We start from the raw sequence: 20,551 nt of genomic DNA, 5'->3' as shown, positions 1-20,551 counted from the left end.
GGGTAATACGTATTATCGATTTTGGAACGAGGCGGAGGTTATCCCGGGTTCAAATCGTGACAAATGTACACGGTGGCCCGGTTGTCCGCGAGCGTCTGTGTAAGTACGCGCGTCGCGGCTGCTCGACCGCACCCTGGAAAAACTTTTCTCAATCTCTTTTCCGCTCCCTATCTGCATCATGCATTTCGCTTCACCGAAAATTGCTCCCTCGATTAGGAGAATGTTCTCGCCTAATATGCACATTTCAAAGCGATTTCCTCTAGAATCGAATATCCTTAATTATCAGAGTTACCGCAGGGAATATACTTAAAAAAGGAATTTAATGCAAAATTTGAGATAAAGATTGCTTGAAGCTATTTTGTATTTAAAAGCTCAAAAACCTCAATTCAGTAAAAACAGGGAAAAAATACTTTAAAGTTAATAATCTAGAATGTGATGAATCTCCAGCGTACTAATGTTAATTATTTTTAAAAATAAAAACCTCCAGTGATTCCATATTATTACACACCACACTACTTGAAAATGAACTTGATTTGATATAATGTGAAGTGGTAAGACTCTGTGGTATGAGTTCGACTGGAAGAAGTTGAGCGTTAATCAAACATCCGCAAACATTAGCCACAATTACCGATCGTAATGGCGATCGAACCCTCCGCATCGGCGCCGTTTGAAGCGCATAGACTCACGTGCTCGGACTCGGCCGATTGGCGCATCGAGATTTATGTCTCGCGCGCGCGGAGACACGAGGCCTCCGCGATAGAAAACAGGCTGTCGTGGCCGCGAGCAGCGTTCGGTTCTGTCGCTCGTGGATCGCGGCGTCCCGCGACAAAGACGCTGCGAGCAAAAAGCGTCGTCGGTATTGACAGGTACGGTGAGAAATCGCCAGGTTAATTGCGAAAGAAACGAGGGAGCAGAACGTGGCATCCAGGCACCGCGAGTTAAATATCCTGCGCTACCGGTTGCCGACGACAGAAAAACCCTGCGCGAGTTTAAAGGACTCGTCGCGTTTCGCCTTGACCCGCGGAAGAGAATGCTGCGGCAGGTTCTCCCTTTTTTCGTTCGACCGGTCCGCTCGCTTCTAATGGAAAACGCAATGGGGGATTTAGAAGTCATTACTGCGTTCCTCGTTTTTCCCCTTGCGCCGATTCGCGAGAGTTTACAGGGTGTGCTCTACGTGGGTGGTTGCCAAGGGATATGCGCTAGGTCTGGAATGAGAGGGATTCGATAAATTTTAATCTTCTATTAAATGTGTTGGAGATTTTCATGGCTATTGTTAAATCTTTATGTAGGCGTATTTACATGTCGCACCTCCAGTAGAAACTTCCTACAACCCGACAAATTTCGATTTTTATGAATATTATTTCTGGAGTTTACTGGAGAGGAAGGGCAGTATAAAGCGAATAAAAAAATAAGTAAATCATACGCGGCTTTATTTGTAACTAAAGTCGGTATACAAGTTCCAAAAAATCTTGAACAAATTTAACACAAGAGTTAAGGCTTCTAAGAGTCCTCTTTTATTCGAAATTCTTTCTTTCCATCATTGCCTCATTCCTCCAAAATAACTCACCGTAAAACCAGGCTTCACCGAAAGGCGAATAGCTCACCCACGAATCACGGTCTCTATTACCCAACTTCACCCGAAACTACCCTTAACTAATTGTCTGTTTCTCGTTCCAGCAGCAAAAATTCGTGAAGAGGACGGCCGAGGAGTTGGAGCCAGCCGGCGGAGGTGGCGGTGACGGAGGCTTCGGCGAGCCCCCGGTGAAGCTGCAATGCACCCAGGCACAGCATCAGCACCAGCAGGGGCCCGGTGGTGGCGGTGGGGGTGGGCCTCATCACGGCCACGGGCAGCACCCGCCTGGAAACGGCGCGAATTCGACGGGCTCGACGCATGGCGGCGGTGGAGGCGGAGGCGGCGGCGGTGGGAACGAGGGTCTGACGAAGTTCTCCGTGGAGATCGTTCAGCAGCTGGAGTTCACCACGTCCGCGGCGAACTCTCAGGCCCAACAGATCTCGACGAACGTGACGGTGAAGGCGCTGACGAACGCCTCGGTGAAGAGCGATCTCCTGAACTCCTCCTCGCCCAAGTCTGGTCCAGACACTCCAGCGTCCGCCACGTCGAGGCCACAGACAGGAAGCGGAGGTGGAGGCGGTCCAGGCGGCGGTGGAGGCGGCACAGGAGGCCCAACGAGTGGCGGCGGCATCGGGTGCGTGGACATCGGTAACCTGGTGGAGTGCAAGCAGGAGCCAGACAACGAGTTCGTCGACCTGGAGCAGTGCGCCGCCGCATTGGAGAAGGACGCAGCGGCGAACGGAGCTGGGTTCCCTGGCTTCTCCGACTTCATGGGCGACGACACGGGCGACGAGATCATCACCTCCGACGCCTTCAAGGACCTCATTTCCGAGATCTCCGACTTCCATCCGGAGTTCATGAAGGACTTCGACTTCGAGGACAAGATGATCCCAGTGGAGGCGCTGGCGAGCAACGCGGCAGTGGCTGCAGTCACCGCTGCCGCGGTCAATAACAACAATAATAACAGCATCGCCACGAACAACGGGCAGATCAAGATCGAGGACGATAAGGACGCGATACACCAGCAGCACGCGACCGTCAATAGCAACAGCGTGAACAACGGCACCGCCACGAACAATGGCAACGCTGTTCCAGCGAACTCCAGTCCAGGTGGTCTAGGCTCGGCGCAGTACTCCCCAGCCAGACTGGCCTACTCTGGCCTGGACTTCAAGTCGGAGATGAGTCCCGCGGCTCAGACCCTGAAGCAGATGGCCGAGCAGCATCAGCACAAGAGCCAGCAACTGGGTCTTGGTTTCAACCCCAGCGCCGCGGCTGCAGCCAGAGGGCCAACTGCTCGCTCTCCGTACGCAGAGTTCCCGCAGTTCGGCGGCACCTCGGACTACCTAGGCAGCCCTGGCAGCACAGGTCCCACTGGACAGTCCCAGGCGACCACGGGCACAGGCTCCTATCACAAGAACAATGGCACGTCTGGGTTCCAGAGCCAGCAGACCAACGACATGTTCGTCGGCTCGCAGACGCAGTTCCCCACGGGGCTGGCGGACATGAAGAGACCGCAGCCCGCCGCGGGCGGCAAACCGAGCATGCTTGGGCCAAGCGGAGGATACAAGCAGCAGTACTCGCCGTATGGTGGCAGTCCTGGATCGATGCCGAATCACGGTAGTCCTGGTTATCCGCTTCCGCCGAGGGGCTCCCAGGGCGGTGGACCCAATCAAACCGGATCCCAGGGACCCTTCACCAGCTCCACGCCGCCAAGGCCTCCCTCGGGACCTGGAACCTCCTCCCTGCAGATCAACCAGGCGCAGCAGCTACACATCAACAACCCTGGACACCAGATCCAGGTTAGTGGGACCCTTTCTGTTTGTTTTCATCAGGTGTTGGATTGGCTTCTGAGGTTTGGCCACTTAACGCTCTGGAGTCTTCTTGGTATATAGGTAGTTGGAAGTTGATGGTTATTGGAATTGTCGCTGCTCGCTTGCGAATGCGTGGTACCTGTTGGCTTTAAGATTGAGGTCTGCTGTTGATTTTTAGTGGACAAGAGATGTCTAATTCTCGAACAGCAGACTGTTTTCCATTCATGTGCAGAGGCAGCGGACTGGGGGTCACTTTTGACCCAGCGTTTATTGTTTGAGGGGTAAAAAAGGGAGTATGTTAAGGAAAGATAATTTTATTATGAGTAGATTGCAGATGTTTTGGGAAATTTATAGTTTTAATATTCGTTCAGCTCTGTATTTAATACCACTCGTAATTTAATATGAGCGTTAAGTAGAAAATCCAGAAATTCTCAACTTAAATACGTGGAAATCTTTCACCTACCCTTTTGCGCACTATTCACAAGACTTACCCTCGTACACAAGCTTAAGTCAACCAATTTTTATCATATGAAATGCTTGAGTTACAGTTTCGTATAAAAAGTATATCTCGAATATCATCAAAAAAAGTCTACAAACTTATCCCAACAAAATTCTTACGAAAAGGGCACCGAAGGTTAAAATTAAGCTTCAACTAAAATTGCCCTGAATATTGCGCAAGGTCTAAAGCAGATTAAGAACCCAATTCCTTCTAAAAATCGAATCCACAAACGCCGAGATACCAAATCCACCCCAGAGGATATTATAAAAAGCAAACACAGAAGAAGAGGTCTGAAAGGATCGGGTACGATCAGAAAAAGGGGGTAGCGAGCGTCAGGACGAACGCGGACAGAATTCCGTACGCGAGTCAGGCGAGGCCGAATGATATCTGTTGCGTCGCGACGACACGTCTATTTTTGTCGGCGGCATCACGAGTCGACGGTGGCGGCGACGCTGGTGGTGGTAGCGACGTCGGCGGTGGCGTCGCCAGCGAAGGGGCGTACTAACGGCCGCCGTTGATAGTAGTAGTAGTACTAGTCGGCGAGAACGCGAAGGGAGAAAACGAAACGGGGAATATTGGCGTCACGAGGGCGCCGCGACGCGCAACAAGTAGTCTACCCCCTCCAGCGTCTCTTTATAAATTTTCCCTCTCGCTGCTCGCCCCCACCCCCGCGGCTGGGACAGGGATGCACGGCCGCGCGCAGCCGGCGTCGCGACGCCGCCGCCACCGTCTGCTCGATTTAACCTGCGCCTGCAATCCGCGTCAATACGCTCCGACCGCTAGTCGCGAGGCTGCTCTCGCGACAACCTGTGCCGCGGGGACGCTTTCGTCCTCGCGAGACTCGCCGCTCGTTCCCGTTTATTTTCGAGGGCCACTGTATTTGCTGCAAACCTCCGGAAATGGTAACGCGTCGGTATTTGTCCTGAATAGCGTAATACCCGCGCTCAGCGAGCTGCGCTGTTGACCCCTCGATATTGTTCAGAATGCTATTCAGACGGATGGAATGTAGAACTTTTGCACACGGTTTCATTCATATTTCCACCCTTTCGGAGGGGAATTTCGAAGGTTTTTTTGTGCTTGATACTACCCTCTGTTACGAATTGTTCAAACTGGTTATCGAAGTCTGTCCTATGGAAATGTTGAATAGAGCTGCGTGTGGTACCACTTTTTACTAGTTTAATCGAGATATTTTTTCTCAAGTTTTTTCATTTTGAAGAGCGTATAAAATATTGTTATGAGTTTATTATTTTTTCTGTGTCACTTGTTGACTAATTCGTAATTCAAGAATTTCATGAAGTACATAATAGCGTTAGTATTGCGAATAAGTACAGTAAGAAGAATTTGAATCTTTTTTTCTATTACACTTTGGAAAAATTAGGAATACAATCTTTTCGACAAGAAAGAATGAAAAAAGAACGCCTCGATAAATTATGCATAAGGGTACATAGCCTAATTGATAGAAGTACACAATGTCGACTTTTAGCGTTTCACTTTTGTTATGGAAAGAGTAGATATCGATTTCACCGTTCGCGTCTGACTCCCAGTGCGATGCAAAAGAGAGCAGGAAAATCTGTGGACGTCAGAAGGAAGCTACTGATCGAGAAAACCGTGGTAGTCCCTCGGAACGACTGCTCGATTGTATAAAATCCCTCGTCTATTGTGGCCGTTTCGAACAGATCTTATCTGCCCGTCCCTCGAACGCCTTCGAGCACCGAAACGTGTTCTCTCTGTCCCAATCGCGTATGGACACGTCTGTTGCTCGTAAATCACGCCAGCTACCGCGCGTATTTGCATCTCAATGCGTTGAACCGAATAACGCTTCCTCCCTCGACGCTTCTTCGCTTTTGCCCTCCGCGTTTTCCTCCTTACCACCTCTGTGTGGCCTTCCCCGATGCCTCTTTTCTTTTTGTCAACTCTTCGCATTCTCAAGTCGAGAATTCTTTTCAATGCGATATGTGGGCGCAGAAGTCGTTAAGCATTTGACAAATTTTGAAATATTTAAATTTTTGAATTTCTGAATATTCAAATATTCAAGTATTCAAATTTTCAGATATTCAAATTTTCAAATTTTTAAATATTCAAATTTTCAGATATTCCAATTTTCAAATTTTTAAATATTCAAATTTTCAGATATTCAAATTTTCAAATTTTCATATTTCCAAATGTCTTAAGAAAGGCCTTCATTGACTTGCCAGTACAATAGAACCTTGAATAATCGTGTCTGAATTATTCTTAGTCTTTCTTATTCAGGGTTAAGTCTATTCAGTAGAACGAGGGTAAGAATACAGTAGAACATCAGTTGTGGCACTGACTCAATAATACTCTATCAAAAGCAGTAAAATTAGAAATCAGAATATTACTCTCCAGATTTGAATCTCTCGTGTCAAGCCTCTTATTTAGAATCCTAATTTAGACACTATACAAAGTACAAAATTCCTAATGAATTAATCAATATAAAATCCTCCCAAAGAAACGAATAACATAGTAATGTTAATTATTCATTCAAAGTACCCCACAAAATACTCTGCTGAATCTCTTATTTCCCAAATGTATTCCGAAACAATATTTCCCATCCGGTGACCAGAAAGAACGCTACCTGCCTCGTATATACGTTCTTAATCGCAGCTCCCATATACGTTCACGCTCGGGGCGCGACGAAAATTTAAAACAATGGCATCGCCCTAGGAAGAATGTTATCTCGCGACGAATTTACATATCGTTCCCCGCGAGCGCGACACCGAAAATCGCCACAGTTTTCCCACGTTCTTTTCCTTCGCGTATCAACGAGCCCCGCTGTTACATCGGTTAATCGACGTAGCCGTTTATCGCGACGGAAGTTGGAAAGGTGCCGAAACGAGCCAGTTATCGGGTGTTCGTGTTCCTTGTTGGAAAGCTGCTGGAAATTATAACGAATACGCGTTTCTTATCGGATTTAGTCGGTAACGCGCGGAATGTAAACGACTTGGACATTTGGGTCACTGACGTTGCTTCGCGTTCGCGTTCACGCGTGACTTCACATGGAGGTGGATTAACCCTCTCCCTGTGACGAGTGAACACGTTTTCAGGAAATTATCACCCATTTTCGAAGAGGTTGGATATATGATGCGAGGGTGTATATGAGTCTTTAAACATACATTTTATTCTTTTTTCTTTTCAACCCTCGAAAGGCGAATGGCTTTTGAGGCCCGCGGGAGACGAATGCAGAGTCATTTTGACTCGTAGTAGAATTTCTGTTGCAAACTAGTTTAGGGGAGGAATTTTATATAAAAACGCTGTCTGAATATCATACATTTTATTTCTTTCTTGTTTTCTGTACACCTGAGGCATGAAATAAGGGTACTCTTTGTATGATTCTTACAAATAAATTTATTACACTTTTGACAGCTTGTACTGTATTAAGGGTCAAAGTGACTCTATGTTCGTCGTACGAGGGTTAATATTAATTGAGATAGAGATAGAGACAGTGCATAGGGGTGAGTTTTTATTTAGAATGCTAAGAAAATTCGGAAGAAAATTAGCACAGTATTTGTTAAAAGAAATAGGGAACACTGTGTTTACTTTCGGGATAATGGTATCGATTAATGAGTAGATATCGAACAACATTCGAACGCATTGGAAATTTGGACGAATGTTTTTCAAGCCCCCTGATGGTCTTTCCCAGTGCCTCGAACCGCACAATGGATCTGAATATCCGGATACGAGTGTTTTCCTCGTCAGGCGCGTTAATAAACGGACACGCGAGTATTGCCGGAAATTGACCGTGCGCGCAGGCGCCTCCCGTGTTCGGGTTCAAAGGTTACGTAAACCTTCGATCGTGTTCGTTCCGAATACGCGCTAACGCGTGGTGCGAATGACATCACGGCTATAAGCGCGTTATCCTCGCTCGATTTTCGATTTCAGACTCGCCATTCTCGGCTCTCGATTCACCCTGAATCACCCCCGCTCACAAAAGGATGGGAAAACTTCATTCCAGTTATGTAGCTTTCGATGAGATCTCTTTATTCTACCGTATGAATCCGTTAATACTCTCTGAAAGGCACGAATTATTTTCCCAGTTATATCACTTCGTTATATTTCAAATTATTTCATTTTATCCACTGTGATGTCTGAAAGAAAAATTGATTGTTCTCCTCAATTTTAGGGGATCCTACAGAAAACGATTTTACCTTTTTTCAGAGAAGTAAAAACCTCTAACATTTTCAATCTTTCTTCACTAGAATAAAATTCTTTCATATAAATTCCACCGTCTCGTGACTTTCGCTTTTAATCACCAGAATGTGTTCTCAGAAGAGACCTACAAATCTGCAAGAAGTTGCTTTCACTCTGACTTCCATAAATTAATCCTTCATCTTCGTACTTCGTCATCCCAGTATAAAATCGAGGAGGCACCATTCATTCGTCGTAGTATCCCGATATCATTAATACAGTCAGAGCAGCAAATGTCGCGAGCTGCCTGTCCCGAAAGAAAGAACGGCCAGGAGTTCGCGGAATTTGATTCGCGTCGCTAGGAACGCGGAGAATCTCTGCAGCAGAGGGACGATTTCGTCCCGTGCCGAGTCGAAGGTTGCCATCCCTTTTTCCTTCGCCCTCGGAGCAATTTCCGCGGTCGAAAAATCGAGGTTAACGGAGAAGGCAACGAGCGAGGGGACGCTGGATGCGCGAGGGTGTGCAGAGGGAGAGAAAGGGCGTCGATCGTATCTCGACAGTGGCGAGAATCGGTATCGATCGGTCGGCCGCGTTCCGCCACGCATGGAAATAAATTGTCGCCGGTTGGCGACCCCGTCTCACCTATGCAAATCGGGCATCGGCTTAATTGACGAAATATTCAAATCGTCAGGAGCTTCGAGGCGCATTCAAATGATAATGGGCCCGCTGTGCGCGCGCTTCCTCCTCCTTTTCAAAAGGCGCCAACCTCCTCTTTATTTCTTCTCTTTTTTTCTCCGTTCCTCGTCCGTTGTCGGCGCTCGTCGTCGGTGTAGATCCGTCAGATATGCGCGATCGTTTGTAAGGTACGCGTTCCCGTTGAAGGGTTATCGATCGACCCCCGTCGATCTGCATATCCGTAGCGCGCGAGCGACAAGGACGCGTTTCCTTTTTCACCGACCTTCATCTTGACCCTCCGCGCTGGCTAACTCCGTGCCCGTCGTCTTGCGTTAAATATAAATCGACGTGAAATCGGGGGAGCAGCGGGAAATACTCGGTCCTGCCCGTTCGACCTTTCAAGCGATTCGTTATCTTGAAGTTCGACAAGAATGGGAAGGGCGCACCACGACGGCTGTTAAAGATCCCTTGACAGTGTCTTTAATTGACTGTGGATCGAGTCTCTTTACTGGGAAGTCGAGGGAGTTTCTATGGGAAAGAGAGGAGGTAGAGGAATATCTATAACGAATGTGTATTCTTAAAAGACCTAGTAGAATCTAGCCCGAGTCTATTGATTAGAGTATACAATTTGAGGACTTATGTTACTTATTAACTAAGGTGTAAATCCACCATACACATGGATTACTAGCAAGTAATAGGGATATAGTCTGTGGAATTATTCTCCATAACAAAGTTGGGAAATATTCCCTTCAGAGATGGAAATTAATGACCCCTAAATATGCTACTGTGGAAAGCTAGAGATCGAGTATGAATTACGAATAATTTCCATTCCCTCTACGCTTGGGGAAAACTTGTTTGCAGTTAACACTACATTATCTCTTCGCTTCTCATTTCGTGGTCCAAACTCATCTTTCGAAATATCGTCGCGAAATGGACAATCGTCGAATCGTAGGAATTGGACACACTACAAGTTGGTCGCAGCCGCGAAACAATGGGTTCTGCCGTCGACTGTACGTGCGCGTTGCTCGAACAGACACGTAACATGTAGGTTACAAACAGAGGGACATGGGTATCGATTTCAGCGCGGTATGTAGCCACCGTTGTGGAATGTGTACCTTCTAACGTTAGATCGAGGCGTGTCGTATTGTCTATGGAGACACCGCGAACCCGTCGAGAGGATATTCGCGGATGCTTGAGATGTATCTAGGCGGTTCTCGTGGTTGGAAGCTGCGCCCGAGTCTTCAGTGAAACGTCGCGACGCCTGCTAAGCGAAACTTTAGAGTCTAGCATTAGAGTGTCCTTAACGCGATGCAACTCCTCTTTGGATAAAGGAAAAATTGTTTTGTAATTTTGGGAAGCTTCAATTTGCTGTGGGTTCAGTATTCTAAGTTTTTCAAAAATTAATATTCGAGTTCTTTAGACCTCGACTTAACATCGAAGCTGAAAATTAATCTATTAGAACTTTTATTTAGTAGGCAAAATTATTGGAAGATTTAGTTGTAGGTGGTACCGATTAAATTGTCAGATCTCCTGGTTGAGGATCGTCCAGTAATCGCAATTGACTGCAAATGCCAAAATTAAGAAGTATTAGTATTTCACATATCAACAGTAATAACATGATCGATGACCCAGCCTGATTAGTAAAAGATTAATTATTGAAGCAATTTGAAACTCTGCAGTGACTAAATTATTCAGGGTCTCGTCAGAGGGGGTACTAAATATCCAGCAGATGTCATAACACAGACCTCATTAGACATAGAAGTGCGACAGAGCAATTAAAAAGTCACGCAGTTTTTTATTCGTTCGCGCGAGGAGTCATAACTCATGCAGCTGTAGAGTAACAAATATTTTCATAATAAAGCGAGAAAACGTTTAAGCCCATTTCACGGACGGTGGTGTGTTCATTCGGTCGTCGACGTCGGACAAACTTAAAGCTTGTATCGATTACGCGGGTTTTCGCTCGTGTGGTATGTAAGCGCGCACTAACGCACACGCGCCGCCATTCATTACCCGTGTTTTATACGATGCCATATAAATCACGTATGGACCGCTTTAATTTTTCCACGGCGCAATGACAGCAGTTTTTTCGGCCCTCTCACACCCTTCGCCGTGTATTTGCGTGTAAAACACGATACCACCCGGGTGGAGTGTTACGCATAAATATTAACCGAAGGCAAAGTATGCACACCTAGCGCGCCTCATTTCACACGGGCTTCCCGAAATCTTTCACCTCGTTAACACAACGTTTACTGTCACGCTCTTTTACCACTGTGGAAGTTAAAATAACTAATTTACTACTTTTGTAAAAAGAAACAAGGTCTATGTAGGTTACCGTTTTCTGAATTGTATTTTCTCTTGATATACATGGCTTGTTTTCGTCCTTTCTGTTGAGCAGAATTTTTAAATACTGGAGAACCTCGGTTAATCTAGATTAATTCAATTACTATGATTTTTGGTATCCAAGTTCTCGATTATTTAAGAGTACAATAGGACCTTGGTTGAAATTCTAGCACTAATTTGACGATAACTTGCAAATACAAAATTAGTCATTAACAGAGTGTTTCAGTTCTAAATGTGGTGTCAACTTGGTTAATCAGTCTGACTAATACAAAAAGAGAGTCACTCACAAACCGTGATCAGAATTCTTTTTATCAAACGTTTCATTAACTTCTCGATATTTTCTTCTAAATAGAAGCGATTTCTCCAAGAATTCCTCTTAATTTCATTCATCCCATCCTAGGACAAATGAGCTCTACCCACAGTGCTCCAGATAAAAATGTCAGCCAATATCGTCGCCGCGATGGTCGCCGCTAAGAAATGAATCCAGAAAAGCAGCGCAAAATTGTCACCCAGTGAGCACAGTCCCCATCGATTGCGTCCTCGCGATGGTAGTTCTCGCAGCAACGATGAATTCGTCGTTCAGGCGACTCAGCACCTCGTACCGGAGAATCCGGTTGACTTGCTAATTTTAACTCGACCATGACACCGCGCAAGTGCACTATACCATCGCGACGCGCGGTGGTTTCGTACGTGCGTACGATTGTCTGATAGCTGACGGCGGTTCCAGCCGATAAACAGGAAAAAAACCTGACGGGCCTGCCCTCGTCGAACGGTTTAATTAAACCGTTGGTTAATTATCGCGATGTATCGCGCGGCGCTGTTAATGCGCGCTTCGATCGCCGCTGGACTTTCGACTGGCTCGCCCTTTCACTCCAGCCCAATGGGCTCGCAAATGCGAAAAGGTAATTCGCGCCGGCCTCTGACAATTGTAATTAATCGAAGCGATATAAGCAACGCTATCAATATCGTTTGTCTGCTGTCTGTGCGCGCTCGTCGCGTGAGCACTGAACTCTTTCACCGAGCTGATTTTTATGGGCTGCGTTACCATGGAGCCTGTACGAATTTTCGATCAGGTGAGCCACGAAAAATGGTGATTTTTATTAGTAGGCTGTGTAGATATAATATTAGATACTGTATTTGGTATTCGTGGAATAGGATTTGGAGACTGAGATGGTAGCCCTGCTGAGGATTTGATTTGTTCTTCTTTTTAGTTTAGGAGTTGTGGCTTATATAGGGTTTGAGGATAGCGTAGGTAGAAAGCATAATAGAGGGATAGTATTATGCTTGGGGTGGGGTCTAGTGGAGTGATGTTTGAAACTCTATCTTGGAAATACAAATTGACGTATGTATTTTTGCTACACGTTACGAGGTATCACAGGCTCAGGCTGTCAGTCTAGTGCTGAAAAATAAAGCACAGTGCGTGTCTTCGGTGCGGACACTCTAGCCTTTTGGCCCCCTACTGCTCTCATAAACACGCTATATTTCTTCTGCTTACTATTATAGTCAGAGTAATCCTTTGCTGGCTATTGCAAAGTTTGATCAAATGCAGGCACTTGCTAAAATTTTTTTCGGGAATATCGTTGGGAGTAGTATAAAGTTGGGACCTTCCTCTTTGATCTGAAAAAAAGATCAAGTTGTTACGATTTTTTCTTGCGAAGTTACAGGACTTCAAAGTAACTCTTGTATTTTTGCAACATATCGGGTAGTGCAAACACATGACAAAAATGCTGGACCTACTTTAAAGTACTGTAATTTTGCGAAAAAAAATCGCAGCGCCTTGATCTTTTTTTTAGATTGAAGAGGAAGGTCTCAACTGTATGCTACTGTAAACGATATTCCCCCAAAAAAATTTAGCGAGTACCTGCATATTGTTAAATTTTGCAATTTGACGTATTGAAAATTGCCAATTTTGACGGGATGCACAGACTTGGAAAAATTTTTTTCAGGGATGCCGTTTACGGGAGCACAAAATTGAAACCTTTCCCTCTAATTTAAAAAAAGAATCAAGTCGCTGCGATTTTTTTTCGCAAAGTTACAGGACTTCAAAGTAATCCCTGTATTTTGTCATGTGTTGGCACTATCCGATGTGCTTAAAAATGCAAGGGTTACTTTAAAGTGCTGTAACTTTGCGAAAAAAAATCGCAGCGACTTGATTCTTTTTTTAAATTCAAGGGGAAGGTTCCAGCATTATGTTTTTGTGAATAGTATCCCCGAAAAAAATTTTTCCAAGTCTGTACATCCCGTCAAAGTTGGCAATTTTCAATACAATAAACATGTCTTCAAATTTAAGGCGCTACAATAAAAGAGGTGCACGAAATTTAAAATTAAGGCACAGTATCTTACAGTCAAGACATCAAGCTGTAATTTAAAAAAAAGATTACGATCCTACGATGATTTTTCGCGGAGTTATCGTCAATCAAACTTGGCCGATTTTTACCGAAAATTTTTCCTAGCCATAATTTGTTTGATCAATGTGTATCCCATTTCTCTAAAATCACCTAAACGCCACGCACAGTTTCCCAAATCCCAGTGATTCAAGAAGGCGAAAGGATCCCCAGAACAGTCTCGTCCAGCGTCCAGCGTGACATTTCTCGAGGATCCTTGGCACGTCGCCGAAACTCGCGGATTCCAAATTGGTCGGCAAGTAGCCCGCGCAACTACGCGTATTTTTGGTCGGTCCTCCGCGGAACACCGGCTAATAATGACTCGTTCGAGGAACTATCGGCCGCCTTCTGGAACTCGTAACTATATATTTGATCCGGGCCAGATAAACATTGCTCTCGAAAATAGTAACCGCGCTCGGTCGCGGTGCCGCTAAGCCGCGCGATACGTCTTCGTAAGGTCCCCAGCTCTCGCTGTTCATTTTTTGACGGGCCGCGGAGAGGCGCGAGAGCAGAGAGAGTTACACTCCTCGCTAGCAGCAGCAGACGCGCGCGCTCATGCGCTCGAGATCTCTCATCTGCTCGTTCGATCTCTCGCGCGTTTCTTTCCACGGCCAGAGATAGCTCGCCTCTAAAGATAGGCGCGCTTGTTCTACACGCGTTTCGTATTATGCCGCCATTATCGATAAACCGACCGCCGCGCTGGATATTTTTGGCCTCTAAAAGGCTCTTCTCCTCCAGGCTGCGACGCGTCGCGTCTCGGGATATCCTTTGCGCCTGCGATCGAGCGTTACGCTGCTTGGAGGCAGTAAAATTGAGAGGAACCGAGTCGGGGGCGAGAAGGATTTTAGGGGAACCCTTTCTGTACAATTTTATGTGGGTATTGCAGATGTTTCGGTAGTAGCTTATTTGGACTTGACGACTGGGCGACTGGAGAGCAGAAGTGCTCCTCGTGGCTCGAAAATGGAGCTTGGGGTAGGGACTGTAGCGAAATGATACGAAGGAGATAGTACTGTAATGCTCTTAAATCGTAATTGCTGGCGTGGTATTGAGCGCTTTTGGGTTTAAGAAGTGAGGAGTTGCACTGTAACTGTTCTAGAGTATGGATTTCTTATGCAAGTGACAGGAAATTGTTAAGTGTAGGAAGGATGAAGGTGGGATTGAAGTGGACGATCAAAGGTGAGATCTCTTGGTTACAAAACATTGTTAATGGAGGAGATAGGCAGGTTGGTATCTGTATTAGGGCTATGAAGAAAGATTTAATTGACGCGGACGGTCATAGATTGCTTCGTCAAGAACAGTAATAAAGCGAATGACATTCACTTGCTTCAGTAAAAATAGGATCCACGACCGATGTGAATGCTCGAAGATTAACCTAGCTTTCTTGAAGGAAAAGGTCTTAGTGCATAATAAAATTGATGAAGAAGGCTCCTAATAAAAACAAGGTACATAGTCATTTGGAATATTGGAGTCATAGCAGAAGGATCTAATGTACTTCTTCAGAAATGCATTTGTAACAATAAAAAAAGTATAAAATTCCATAAGGAAGGAGCAAGCAGTTCGTTCAGATCTGTCGGTGTTCCTAAGATTTGCAGGTACACCAAATTCCCACGTGCAAGCGTTTATCTGTGCGCTGAATACAGAGTTATGAAATGCAGCGTAAAGTGTGCGATAATCTTGTCCTCGATGCGCTGTTTAACCATGGCTCTGGTCTCTCCTCTTTGGCGCAAAAACAGGCCGTGATCCGCGTGCAATCGTGCGACTGCAAATAACTCGGCTTCTGGCCGACGTGGGATGCTCGGCCGCGTTGTAAACATGCTCCTCGATTCGGACGGGGCGCCTCCTCTTGCTTCTTATCCGCTCGCAAAAATCTCTTACTCGCGCCCCTATAAGGGAATTACGTCCCACTTTGCAGCTCGACATCTGTATCGAACTCGAAATCCTTAAATATATGGGATGTCTTTATATAGATGGAGTAGGTTTTAAGTAGGAAAGCAGACAATTTTCACTACATGATTATTATTATTATAAGAAATGGATGAAAATCCTTCCATGAGGAGATTGGAAGTTGAAACCAATAGGGCTGTGAAAGAATGTAGAATCGAGCAAAGTGAAAATTTGGTCAGTGAATAGTTTGAAAATTAATATTTTGAATATTTGAAAATTTTCAATATTTAAAATTTCGAAATTTTGAATATTTGAATATTTGAAATTCTGTACATTTGAAAATTAAAAATTTTGAACAGTTGAAAATGTGAAAATTTGGAATTCCTTGTGCAGAACAAACAGGGAAAATGTACACAGTACTAATTTCACGAAACGAAATTGCAATAGCTCGCAAATTTCTCCGCTAATTTTGCAAATGCATCGCGAGTTTTCAGCTGCAGTGGGTTATGAAAGATTCAGGTCGTTAGATTAGCAAAGCTGGGGTCCAAGTTGGCGCGCAGGTCCCGAAGGGGAGCGCCACGCTGGTAGAAAGTGGCGAAGTTGCTGACAAACTTGTGTCGAACGGAAAATTGGAAGGTGCGCCGTCGGTGTATAAGTTTGCGCGGTTTGTAAGCGACGTAAGTCGACGTTTAACGTCACCACGGGCCGCGGCGGCTTGTCCAATATTATTCCAGGCATCGGCGATACGCCGAGTCCGCGGCGGGCAGCCACGCCGCACACGTTGCTCTATTTTTCACCACGCCAGCCTCTGGCTACTTGTTTGCGCAACCACACGACAATAAAATTCGTTTACGAGTGCATTAGGTCCGCGCTATGGCTTTGTGCGATAGCCACTTCCGCTCCACTTGTAAATCACGAATTTAGCACAGTGTCGTTCCTCCGCGACTTTCCTGCTAAACCCGTTCCCTTGTTATTCGACCTGCCGCGCTAATCGCTCTTATACCTTTCGTACGGCACGATTACGATGCAGAGGAACGCGAGGAATATTTCAACTGCGGGGGGCCTCGAGGCGACTCGTAGTTTTCTCGTGAAATCGCTTGGACGACAACCAGGAAAGAATGGGAGGCTCGACAGGAGTGGCGCCGATTCCTTGGGTCTATCGAATAGCGCGCGATCTGCGTCTCAATTCGATCCCCTGATCAGATTATTGAGTCGCTCGGGTAACGGTAAACGGAAGAAACTGCGCGTCGATTTCAATTTGCATGGCGAACTCTCGGGAAAGACGTCCCCTTGGCGCGTCGAGCAACCTGCGATTACATCTCCTCTGCTCGTAGTATCTGTTGTCAATCTGTGTCTCGAATGTGGGCTACCAGTTCTGAGTCAGTGCAAGCCCTTTCGAGGTCATGAATGAAACTATAAAGAACTATTTTCCTCTCGAAAACTATATATAAATAAAATGAGACAAGACTGAGTAAAATAATTACGTTCACAAAGTTCACGAAGATTTAAGCGAAGTTGTTCATTTTTAGGAACATAGACTGTTTGGCAAATATGTGACGTTTACTCAGGATCTGAATTTTGGACACTTTATTGAATTGCTGAAAAGAGGAAAAATTGTTTTGGCCAAAAAAGCATAGTCTATATAGAGAAATTGAAAATTGAATGAATATTAGGTACACAGAACGAATGGTGCGTGACGGTTCTCCATGATTGGTTGCCTTCTAGCGCATACTTTCTCGCTGTGCGGACAGGGGATGATAATTAGGCGTGGCGAGCGACGACGAGATGCTCCCAATGATATCGGAGTCCGTCTTGCCGTCTAAAGGATGACGTAAGTGCGATTCAATGTTGATCTCCTTCGCGTCCAAGCTTCTACGTTTCACTGCTTGTGAACATTATTTCACTTATCCAGGAGAAAATCTTGTGCTTCGAAAAATTTGACCCAGTGACAAGATAGTTCATTCTTAATTGACGCAAGACAGTATTCAGGGAAGATATTTACATTATTTGTAAGACAGTCTTAGCAAAAAGTACGAAATTATTTGTAAAGTAAATAGTAGCAGGTACTATTCGAGAAGTAGTGTATATTTTTTGTTCTTAAAATGTAGCTCGATTAAAAATAGCAGCTTCTTCTTGATAAGCATGGAGACACAAATATTTCCTGGAAATGTTTCTCGTTAAAAAAAAGAGATTATATAGTATCAGTTGGACGTCTTGCGAGTAGTATAACAGTTCGAAAGCAGTACCTACTATTTCCGAGATTTAACTATGAAAAGCATCTTGAGCAGTTTCTGATTCATACCTATAAATATCACATGTATCAAAGTCGTCTTAAAGTTCACTCAAATAACAAAATTCGATTGAATCATCCATATTAACGAGCAGAAAGATTATTCCCACAGACAGTATCGAATATTTCAATATAATTTTGCTACTGCAATTGAAAGCTCAAGAATGTCTTTCTTCCTGAATTACTTGTACCGATTTCACTCTATTCGGTGCAGCAACGATCAGTTACTTTCAGGTATAAAGACGAACTACTTCATTTAATGTATCCTGTAAATAAACTGGAATCGTTTCTCCTCGTTAACAGGCTAAATCACAAATTTTCTCAGCAATTCCTTTACGATGTGCAACAAACGCTTAATGTCAACATCCTGCCGACTCAGATAATTGCGCTCTTCCTCGTTCAAGCCGCAAAAATTAATCCTCGTCCGCGCCATTGCCCGAATTAGTCCACATCTTGAATAATTAGGTTACTCGCCAGTCGACAGAGCCTAATGCGAAACCCGAGACGCCGTGTTTGTCGCGAGTTTCTGAAACGTATGGCAAGGTCGGATGCACGTTATCGCGGCGAGCATGCGCCGTCAATATTGCATAATAGCTGTTCTTGGATCCAGTCGCGTTCTATCGTTTATCGTTGCCGATTTTTCATCCACCAGGATAAATCGGAAATTCGTATTAAAATTCGGAGACATTCGATCGAGTTGCGAGGCTGGTCAACAGGTTGATTCCCCAAGGAAATTACCTAATCGTCGTTATGCAATTTTAAGCTGGTCGTAGGTGAAGTGCAGGAAAGTTCGAATTTAGTACCTTAAGAATTTGAGGTTCTGCGTAGCGTCAAGCATACGAATTTTAAGAAACTTATCCAAATATTCAGATACTAAAAAATTATTACACTCTGAAGTTCCAATTTTTGTTAGGCCTCGTCTGGCTACATAACGTGTATCTACTACTGAATTCTAGTAATCTTATGTGACGCGTAGTTTTCAACGAAGCTTCAATTACTCACCGGATGTTCAGAGAACAAACTCTGCCGTATGTTTTCCATTAACATTCGCTTCGTAAAGGGGACGGAAGACGGTAGCTAAGGAATTATCTATACTCCGATTAACGTATCGTGTTTTCCATCGGCCTGCGACTGTCAATAGCTTAGCGCGCACACAGGAGCCTCGGTTTCGCGAAAACATCCGCGAAGGAAGCGACCAGGGGCGGAGGGTGTTGCATGAGTACGATAGCGCGACGAGGAAACCTTTCTTCGTTAATATTTTATGGATGGAGGAAAAATGTAATTGTCAGACGTGTGGAATAAATGAATTTCTAATTTGGAGAATGGGATAGAGAAGGTAGGAGGAAAAAGACAGAAATAGAAGGGACAAAAGCGGATAGTGGTAGAGTAGATGAAAATTGAGGGGAAGGACACAGAAAGTAATAGAGAAATGGAGGGACGATGGCAAAGGGGAAAAGTAGAGAGGGGAGTAGGAGTAACTATTCTTTATTAATCCTCAGCTAATGCGATGCAAACACGTGAGAAATAAAAAGTACAAGTAAACCTACTTAACACAATAATTTCTTAAGAAATAGTTTCATTAATCATATACCACCCTCAATTTCCTACTTATTCTACTAAAATCGTAGTATCATATTTCTTTGATTCTCAATATTCTCGCCCTGTTTCCAAAATTCCAACAAACACAAACAAATATCTAGTAAACTATCCCCAGTAAACCACCCCCATAAACCAACACTCGACCTCACCCCTAAACCCCCAATTGAAGATTCTCGTAGCTGGCAGCTTATCAGCTTCATTGCAAGAGTCCATGCTGTTCCCATTAATTCTGCGTCCCGTATCGCTCTCGCTAACGGGGAAGAAGAAACCAGCAGATTGGGCGAAATTTTAATTAATAATTAACGACTCGCTTTCGATGATCGGCAGAAGTCGGTGGCGCGCTGCTTATCGCGCTCGGCGATAGCAGGAGAAAGGTTATTAAACCGAGAGGGAGCAGGCGGGAAAAGAGCTCGTCGACGTCTGGTGCGCGGTCGGAGGGGGTTGCTGGCACATCGGGGGGTAGCCTCCCCGAGTTCCGAGCGCAGTGCCGTACCAAACGGAGCCATGGCCCGACCGAGATCGATGCGTCGCGCGGCTCATCACTTATTTACGCCTTCATTACTGTAAACAATGCGTCTCCCTTTACGTCCAGCCTCTCTGTCGCGTTCGTTTCTCCCTGCTTGTCAGCCAGCAGACGCCGTTCTATCTCGCCTCCCTCTGGTCTACCAGACGGTACATATTCGCGACTGGAGTCGTCCATTTCCGAAAGTAACTTCTACCGACTACGTTTTAAAACGTGTAATTTCACGGAGGTTGTTAAGCGAGTACCCAGTTCTATTGTTGCCTGCGCATGATTAATTAGGAGGGTTGAAGCGCTGCTAACGCGATGGATGCTGGTGGATGTGGGTAGTCTGGGCATCGATCACGTAAGTGGGAATTAGTGGTGGTTTGTTGTGGAGATGTTGTCTGTTTCGAGGGGTTTTGCAAGGAAGTTTGGAAGAAAGTTTTGGGGTGTGGTGTGGATACAGGTTTCGATAGGGTTTCAGGTTTAGGGGATAAGAGGTTATGTAATCATGGAATAATTTAAGATTTTTTATTCTTCGTGTGGGGTAGGATATTGGAAGCTAGGGAAAATGGGACTGAAATGTGTGTAAGGAGTACAACGTCTTCAGGGTGACATTTTTTCTTTGCACTTTGATTTTTTATTTTATCTAGACTTGCTTAATCTCGTAGTTCAATGTTTAATATTCTGTGCTTCGTCGTCTTTTGTTAATCCTCTTCACTTTGCTTTAGCGACTCTTCTATTTCTGAAACGTTCAAAGTGGTGACCCCCACGTTATCCAGTTGCATATGGAAAATGCCAAACATTCAATACTCCCTAGTGTTTGACTTCATTTTGCTCATATACGC

At 45.0% G+C, this 20,551-nt stretch overlaps 1 protein-coding gene across 3 annotated transcripts in view; it reads left to right on the top strand.

Annotated features, from left to right (window-relative positions):
• The window catches only part of Mam (neurogenic protein mastermind), a 197,537-nt gene that overhangs the window by 135,850 nt on the left and 41,136 nt on the right, over window positions 1-20,551 (top strand). For 2 of the 3 annotated variants that reach the window (XM_076375347.1, XM_076375349.1), the window contains exon 2: window positions 1,678-3,372. In XM_076375347.1, coding sequence (XP_076231462.1) covers window positions 1,678-3,372 — 1,695 coding nt within the window. The remainder of the gene's footprint in view (window positions 1-1,677; window positions 3,373-20,551) is intronic. The other variant, XM_076375350.1, reaches the window with a different exon arrangement.

Source organism: Calliopsis andreniformis, chromosome 3, assembly GCF_051401765.1.
Source record: "Calliopsis andreniformis isolate RMS-2024a chromosome 3, iyCalAndr_principal, whole genome shotgun sequence".
Taxonomy (NCBI): domain Eukaryota; kingdom Metazoa; phylum Arthropoda; class Insecta; order Hymenoptera; family Andrenidae; genus Calliopsis; species Calliopsis andreniformis.
The sequence above is the reverse complement of the archived record's forward strand: the minus strand, read 5'-3'. Positions and strand labels throughout refer to the sequence as shown.